This window comes from Oncorhynchus masou, chromosome 31, assembly GCF_036934945.1.
Source record: "Oncorhynchus masou masou isolate Uvic2021 chromosome 31, UVic_Omas_1.1, whole genome shotgun sequence".
Lineage (NCBI taxonomy): Eukaryota > Metazoa > Chordata > Actinopteri > Salmoniformes > Salmonidae > Oncorhynchus > Oncorhynchus masou.
In genome coordinates this window covers 87892124-87901045 of record NC_088242.1, presented here as the reverse complement: position 1 = coordinate 87901045, position 8922 = coordinate 87892124, and the positions used below count along the sequence as shown (strand labels likewise).

General features: G+C 40.4%; 1 protein-coding gene across 3 annotated transcripts; it reads left to right on the top strand.

Annotated features, from left to right (window-relative positions):
- The first annotated feature begins 276 nt into the window (after positions 1-276).
- Positions 277-6530, top strand: LOC135524702 (ELAV-like protein 1). Of its 3 annotated transcripts, none has more exons than XM_064952462.1 (8): positions 277-428; positions 1199-1258; positions 1448-1525; positions 1705-1879; positions 2819-2922; positions 3597-3750; positions 3960-4185; positions 5206-6530. In XM_064952462.1, the coding sequence occupies exons 2-8, from the start codon at positions 1223-1225 to the stop codon at positions 5531-5533; spliced, it is 1101 nt and encodes a 366-aa protein (XP_064808534.1). In that variant the 5' UTR covers positions 277-428; positions 1199-1222; the 3' UTR covers positions 5534-6530. The 3 variants fall into 3 exon arrangements, with proteins under 3 accessions (XP_064808534.1, XP_064808533.1, XP_064808535.1); XM_064952461.1 differs by having other exon boundaries at positions 1705-1903; XM_064952463.1 differs by lacking the exons at positions 277-428; positions 1199-1258; positions 2819-2922.
- The last annotated feature ends 2392 nt before the right edge of the window (positions 6531-8922 follow it).

The following is an 8922-nucleotide window of genomic DNA, read 5'->3' as shown; positions in this document are numbered from 1 at the left end:
ATTTATATAATAAATCATATCTTGTATGATGATTCTGTGACAAACGGTGAATGAGTTATTGATGTTTACATTTTTAAATGGCTTTTGGCGAATGTCTGTTGAATGTCCGAATGTGTGAATATAAAATCAACTTAACCTCGGTATTTTGCAGACCTTTTAGTGGAGTTGATAAAATGAGCTTGAAGGACAACCATCAAACCCAATCAACTGCAACAAAACACTTTGCCGCCTTTGGGGAGGGGGCGGAGTTTAGTGTGTTGAGAAGCTGTGACGTCTGCTGTCCGCGCATGCTAGTCGCAGCACCAGTGTTTGCTTTTGTTGGACGAAGAGAAAAATTGCTGGCTAGCCAGGATACCGTTAATTTGTTTTGATTTTTTTCTTAGGTCCGTTTTGGCCTATTATTAATCACAGGAGTATCAATAAAGCAGGTACGTTTCCCAATGTGTCTAGTGTTCAATCGTTCCATTCGTTCGCAGATTAACGTTAGTTAGATAGTAACGTTGGCTAGCTATGTGCCATGCGGTCCAGAAAGCCGGCCTAGTAGTAGTAACGTTAACTAACTAGCGAACGCTACTACCAAAGACTGTTTAGAATATCTGTGCTACAAAATACCTAATTCTTTGTGGTATAACTTGACCAATTCAAGACATGGTTTCTAAACCTTATTCTACTAGAAAATGTTAGCTAGCTAACTGCGTAAGTATGTAACGTTATGTTATTACCAAAGATAGCTTCGTAGCTCACGTTACTAGCGAGTTCATTTAGTCCTTGCGTTGTCCAAAGTTGTCACGCCCACGCTGCTAGTGCTTGCTAGCTAGTAAGCTAACATTAGCTTGTAATAGCCAGCTAGATAGTTAACGACGTTACTATATTGCTGCACTTAGCTACCGAACATTACCGTTAGTTGATTAGCTACAATAGTTCATATTGTTTTGGTCCTCTTTGCAATTTGATCATTTATCGAGCTAACTCGATAACTCGGGGGGGGGGGCAGTTTGAGTATCATCAAGCCAGGAAGACAAGAGACCCGTCCTTGACCGAACACATTCCAAATGAATGACACTGGTTCAATAAATTCCGTTAGACCTAGTCGTCAAGCCCTCTGCGTGGTGTTCAGTAGGACACAACAAAGGAAACCAAATCATGAACATGATAACTAAGGTTCAGGTAACTAAGGTAACCCCCCCCATATTTTCAGAATCCACGTCTGTGAAGCATCAACATGGCAGTCAGAAGGGGACACATCAGATACCTCAAAGTGAGTCGCTCTATTAAATGTTTTGAAGTTATTTCGTTGTTGGCTATATATTGTGCTGTTGCACAGATGGTTTGTATTATTGTGAAATGGACACGAAATATCTGTGGGGGGGGGGGTCTTTTAAATGATGTCAAGTGCTCTGTTGTCTACAGCAGAGGATTGTGAATTACCCAGTGTTTACTCTTGCAGGTGTGTGAGGTACAGAGTTGTCAGGGTGACAACAGGGAATCACAACAGCATGTCAGTAAGGGTTCGATTAACATGAAGGTAAATCAACAGATTAACTTTGGCTTTATTTTGAGAAGCATTCTGTTTTGTTTTTCTGTTCTTTTGGGACATGGGCAGCATTCTCTAAGAACAGAACCAGTTAACTGTCATCTTTCATAAAGTTCTAGATGTCTTTATAACGGCTTACTTACACCCATCCCATTCTCCTGAAATTGTAGCAAGACGCTTATGATAACGGTTACGACGAACACATGGAAGATGAGCCCAAAGATGCCAAAACCAACCTTATTGTCAATTACCTGCCCCAAAACATGAGTCAGGATGAGTTGCGGAGTCTCTTCAGCAGCATCGGCGAGGTGGAGTCTGCCAAACTCATCCGCGATAAAGTGGCAGGTAATCCCTATCACAAAAACCAGAGTGAGTCCAACCCCTTTTCTTTTGACCTCGGTTCACTTACTTTGAGGAGAAATAATGCCCTGGAATTCTCATTGTTTGTCTGCACATGTGCTCTTTTGTTTTTCACTACAAAAGTCTGTGACATCAAATATTTTTGTTTGACTTCACCAAGATTTTCTGTCTCGATTACTAATTTGTAAAATCAATGCGGTATTTGCTGGTTACCGCAGTTGTCTTTTACTTTGTATATAACTCCTGTGTACCCCCTCAATCTTATGAAAATGTATTTAGATGCTAAGACTATTTTTGTGTGTTGCAGACTCGCTGATTAGTGTTGGGATCAGAGATTGACTTTTTTTCTTTGGGATGTTGTTCAACTCCTGTTTTTCTGTGCTATACATCTTGTTGAATCTGTTCTTTAAACTTTACTTTAGTGTCTCTTTTTTTAAATGGTGGTTGTTGGGAATTCTATTCATGGTCTTTGCAGATGTTTTCTTATTTCATTGGGTGTTATTAGATCTGGTGATTACAACATATGTAGACCCAATCTTAAAATGCATTTCTTTTGTGGACCCAATATTATGGAATTTTATGTAGTTTTCTCTTGTCTTTTTAGTTTCACATTTTTATATTTATTGGAAACAGAAGAATTGTTTTCCTTCAATTTAGTGTTATTTTTGTTTGATAGAATGCCAACGTTTTAATATCATTGTTATTTTAAGAAGAAAGATATTTTCATTTAGACTTTTCAATGTGGATCAGCTTTTCTTTTCTTTTTCTTGAGCCATATTTAGCAGAAAATGTTTTCTTTTGCAAATGTTTTTGCCAAAATGCATGCCGTGTACCGATATCTCCCGTGGAAGACTGGTATCCAATCTGTAGAAATGGACAAACTTTTGTTATTTTATTTTGTTGTTTTTCCTTTTTTTTCTCTAGGCCACAGTTTAGGGTACGGATTTGTTAACTATGTTAACGCTAGTGATGCAGAAAGGGCTATCAATACCCTCAATGGGCTGAGACTACAGTCTAAAACTATCAAGGTAACGTGCAATAAGGTGTTTTTGTTTTCATGTTTCAACTGATGTGATATGTTCCTCAAGTAGTCCCTGGGCAGTTGAGGGCGAGCCCTCCTGCAAAGTGTCTATTTGCGAAAGGATATGAAGGTATTTGGGTAACATGTTTACTTAATCATGTAATTAACATTTTTGTTCTATAATTTATCATTTTTGGCGATTTTGATTTAAGCAATTTGCGTGTGCGGTTAACCTGACATGGTTTTATTTTCGGCACATATTTATACTGAAGCCTATATTCATCTTGTTCAGACTACGTTTGTTTTTTTATTTAACACTACTGGTTATTGCTTGAGTGTGACGTTGTGCCGAATCAAAGCCCTGCATAATTTCGCAATTACATCTATTTTCCTTTTATAGCTTTTTAACTTTTTAAAACAGACCTTTTACTTAATATTAGGGTTTTCTTTTATTACTTAAATAGTGGCTCAGCAATGTGACTGAATTATCAGAATAGGAATGTTTTTTGTACTTTTATTTTGCTTGAAAATTTCAATGCGAGATATTTGGGCATTTTGAATCTGATTTTATTTTTCAAATGTGTGTAATATTGTCAAATTGATTCTAAAGTTGTTGTTTTTTAAAATTGTTTTTCCTTTAAATTGCACTCAATGGAAACTGACCTGCCGTCTCCTCATCAGGTGTCCTTTGCCAGGCCGAGCTCTGACGGTATTAAGGATGCCAATCTTTACATTAGTGGGCTGCCCAAGACCATGACACAGAAAGACGTGGAGGATATGTTCACACGCTATGGCCGCATCATCAACTCGCGTGTATTGGTCGATCAGGCCTCTGGTAGGTAGTCAGGCAGGCACAGCCTGAATGAGAAATATTTGTGTATAATCAGTTAAATGAGCACCAAGGATACCACTCGGCTAGACTTTACCCCTCTCAAAATCCTAACTATTTGCGTGTACATTTTCAACAGACTTCAAATCAGTGTCTAATAGCATCTTCACCCTATTCCATTAATGACTTCTCCATTTCATCCCCTTGCTTTTCAGGCCTGTCCAGGGGTGTGGCCTTTATCCGCTTTGACAAGCGGGCCGAGGCGGAGGACGCCATCAAAGACCTGAATGGGCAGAAACCCCCTGGTGCCTCAGAGCCCATCACAGTGAAATTTGCTGCCAGCCCCAACCAGGCCAAGAACTCCCAGCTCATCAACCAGCTCTACCACAACCAGGGCCGGCGCTTTGGAGGTCCAGTACACCACCAGGCCCAGAGATTCAGGTATGGTTGACTGCTCTACACACACAATCCATGTCAGTGACCGGTAGTGCTGAGCACTTCAACTTTTTATTTTCTTCTTTTGGTAATTTAACTGACTGACGTTAGTTCAATTACTTGAAATGTATGTGTTTTTTGTGACCCCAACTCTGTTTCTCTAGAGAAATCAGTAACTGTTGGACACTGGGCTGACGGGAGTTTTAGTTTTCATTGAGCAAGTATTCAACCTAGTTCAGTGCAGAAATGTGGTAATTAACTAGATTGACCATAATCCATTGCACCTGTTTTTTCGGCACAAGCGGAGATGGCTGCACTTTTCTGCCTGCTGCATTAGATGCACACAGACCGCATAGACTGCGGTAGAAAGGAATGTACACAACGACGAGAGGGACAGTTGGTGAAATTAAGCCTTGCCATCTTTGACAAATGAGTCAAATTATTTGGTCAGATAGCTCTGCGGCTAGCCTAACTAAATGGGATGTATGGGGAGCACAGAGAATGTTTGGCTGATACTGCGAGAGCTGAGATGGTGACTTTAAGGAAAGATCAATAATAGTAATCAAATGAAAACTAAGTGATGTACACAACTGAAATATTACGTCTTTCCAGTAGTAATTTCCTTTTCTATTGAAGTCTGGGCTACCCAATGTAGACCTGACAGACAATGGAATATTTTCAATGTTTTGGTAATTCAATGTTCACTATTTGGGGAATTTCCATTAAAAAGCTGATGTTTTGATTTTATAATTCAATTAACGTTTCCAAAAAATGTTAAATCGAACCAACCTAGAAAAGCACTAATCCCTCAGCACTAGTGCCCTGTTGTTAAACAAGGGTATTTTGTGATCCTGGGGAGTCAAGACTAGAATCCCAAAGACTTATACCCCTGAATTATTAGTTATTTTTATAGTCTCTTTTAGTACTTTGGTCAGATATTTCCTTGGACAACAGGCCTGCGACTTATGTTTTTACGGACATCTGTGGAGTTGCATTTGAAGAACCGTCATTCTGTGCCACTGGCAGGTTCTCTCCAATGAGTGTGGACCACATGAGCGGCATGTCTACGGTTAGCGCTCAGGGGAACTCCACAGCTGGCTGGTGTATCTTCATCTACAACCTGGGCCAGGACGCTGATGAGGGCATCCTGTGGCAGATGTTCGGGCCGTTTGGAGCCGTCACCAATGTCAAGGTCATCCGAGACTTCAACACCAACAAGTGCAAAGGCTTCGGCTTCGTCACCATGACCAACTACGAGGAGGCCGCCATGGCCATCGCCAGCCTCAACGGTTACCGCATTGGAGACAAGGTCCTGCAGGTTTCCTTCAAAACCAGCAAGGGGGGTCACAAGTAAACTGAAAAGGGTGAAGGGGTGCTTGTTTTCCATTCTTACTGGGGGGGTTAAACAATATATTGGGAAGGCTACACGTTTGTTCTTGGAAGGAGATAATCTATCTCCTTGGTTCTTGTAATTTAATTTCTATGCTGTCACTTAGATCTTTATCTTAGCCAGTAGAAAAGTAGACTTCTTGCTGTGACAAAAAATAACCTGTTCCATAGTTTTTTTTGTGTTTTTTTTGCTGGGGGGGTGTTCAGTAGTGTACAGGAAGTTTGTTGACCAATTCTTGAATGTTTTAATGATCTGTGGGTTATGTTGGTCTACTTCAAGTGTGCCACATACATGGTTGAGGGTGACGATGCAAATTCCTGCCATGTTTAATGCTCTGCTTAATACATGCTTGCCATTTCTCTTTTTTTTTAACATAGTCATTTTATCATGATCAGGGCGTAAGGCTCGGCCTTGATTCCCAATAGACCCTCCAGTCTTTCTACACTCCTGTTCTAAGAAACAATGTAACTTTGAACATGCACAAGTCCTGTTCTAAATCTACACAGACTATTAGATAAAGCATGCCCTTCTAGATGTGGAAGTGGTCATGTGCTGGCAATGCATTTGATTACAAAAAAGATTGCTGTGTAATTGGGGGATCTAAGGGGAAAAAGGACTGATAAATGTGTTTTCCCCATTCCTCTATTTATACATGCCCTCAGACATTAAACCATAAAATCTGAATTGTGATACAAACTAAAGGGAAGATTTAAATGATTCAGTTGGTCGGAAGATAATGTTCTGTGAGCTGTAATTTTGATAAATACAGGGCTTTTTTTCCTGCGTTATTCAAGCTTTAACCAGTTGTATGCTTTTCTGTTTTCAAGTGATCTTTTATTTTATTGAAACTGCCTTTCAACGTCAACTTGTTTTCCATGATTGTTTGATTTACTTTTGCCATTAAACTGTATTTGGTGGAAGTTTTGGTTTGTTCCAGTTTTTTAATAAAAGTTTAACTTCGCTTTTAGTTTGGTTCATTGCATTTGGAAGTTGCCGTTTCATAAACATGACTAAATACCATTCCAACTTGGGCTCTGTATGTCTCCATAATTAGCCTAATTTGTTTTTTTTTTATGCATGATTTGAATTTGAAAGTCTTGCCTGGGCATGTCCTGCGTAGTTAAATTTAACCAAAGCAAGTTACTGGAGGTTTGTGTATGGGGTTACTTGCATACCATTGTTCTCATGAGGCCAAATGTTGGGGTACTGGAAAGTGGGGCTCACAGTTTAGAGGGATGTGCCCTCTGTCCTACAATTTATTTATTTTTTCTCACCTCGCCCGCCCAAGCTTTGCAGGCCCATGCGTGGCCAGTGGGTTTGACAGGTGTGACACACTTCTTGAAAGAGCTGAGGTGTCGTGCACTGTCCCAATAAACAAAACATATTTTCTGACAACTGAAATGGCAGGTATCTGTTTATGGTAAAAACGGTGACCACTATTCTTGGACACTGAACACGTCAGTAAATATTGTAGCAGATAAAAATCTGAACATTGTTCACTTGATGTTGATACATAGTAGGGTACTTGCTACTTTCTATTTAGTATGGTATACTTGAAGAGCTCAACATACAAGATGAGTTCACACAGTGTTTGGCCACACGGGGGTGTAATAATAGATTAATGGTAACAAGGTGTGTGCAGGTCATATAGCCTAAAACCCAAGATGGCCGAGTTGTGGAAAAATCTGATTAGGCAATCTTCTTCCAAGGGCTCACACGCAAATGTATTAAAACATTGACAATTCATCTTTGTTGTTATTCTATTGAGCAATCAAACTAAATTGGCAGCATAGTGCCACTGCCAAATCACTGTCTACATTAAAAGTTCAAATGCATATTTTCCAAACGTCAAAAGTTTATTTTCCACATTTCAACATGTTTGCGAACTGTAATAAAAGACCTGTTGTGTATAAATGCTTGCGTGGGATTGTTAAATCCCTGATTATAATGCAATCAGTTTTTTAAATTGAGGCATAAAAATGGATTTCAGGAGATTTTCTTGTTAATTTGACCCAAATAGCATCTGGGAGTTTCAAATTCCATGTACAGCTTTATCTACAGTAAGGCTTGTCTGTGATTATAGCAGGGTACGCCTCTTATTATGCCTACTAGGTCAAGGTTTCCCAAACTCAGTCATGGGGTCTGTTTAGTTTTTTGACCGAGCACTGCACAGCTGATTCAAATAACCAACTCAACAAGCTTGTATTATTTGAATAAGCTGTGTTGTGCTAGGGTAAACACCAAAACGTACACCCGGGGGGGTGACAGGACGACTTGTACTAAGTCACAATGGTTTAGCCTGCCAGGTAAACAAATGGCTTGCCTATTCTAACATTCCGGTGTTTGTTGTTGGTGTTACAGAGGGTTTGAATTGGGTGCTGCTGTTGAGTCCCACCCTTTCAGAAACAGCTGTACACATGGCTTGAGAATCATTATGTAAATACAATTATGTGCTGAACTCCTTCCCTTTCTTGCCAGTGTGACCTAATTTAGCCACCAGCAGTGTTTGATTAGGACTGAAATATGTTGCGGTACTCATTTTGGGTGCTGGTATTGTTTATATTGGTGCAGGAGCGCCACAATACTTTTGAGCTAATTATTCTATAAGAGGAACAGGAGCAGTTGGTGATTTTTTTTTTTTTTTACTGTTACCTGCTTTTCTCCCCAATTTCATGATGTGCAATTGGTAGTTACAGTCTTGTCCCATCGCTGCAACTGGAGCCATGTGTTCTACGAAACACGACCCTGCCAAGCCGCACGGCTTCTTGACGCTTGAGCCATACCAATGTGTCGGAGGAAACACCATCCAGCTGGGGACCGAAGTCAAGCAGGCGCTTGGCCCACCACAAGTTGTCACTAGAGCGCGATGGGACAAACCCTCCTCTGACCCGGACAACACTGGGCCAATTGTGCACCGCCTCATGGGTCTTCCGGTCACGGACGGTTGTGACACAGCCTGGGATTGAACCCTGGTCTTTAGTGACGCCTCAAGCACTGCGATGCAGTAGAATATTTTAAGTGCCAGTACTCAGCTCCGGTGTGCTCCTGCCCAAGTCGAGCACTGCTCACCAGGCAGTGGCATGCGCCTCTCCTGCTCTACTCAGGACCAGACCAGGATTTGGTCCGATTACACTGATCAACTTTCCATAAAAGTCTATTTTAAAATATTTCTAAGTGCAAAAAACAGGATTTGATTTTGCTCTATTTTAGTTGAAGGTTTCTAGATGTCCACTAGATGGCGATATATATCATGTTTTGGGCTTTTGCTTCTCTTTTGCAGGTTTTATTTAGTCTGTGTACCATATATGGCCATGCAGTCTCCTAGTTTTGTCCTCTGACTCACTGGATAGTAA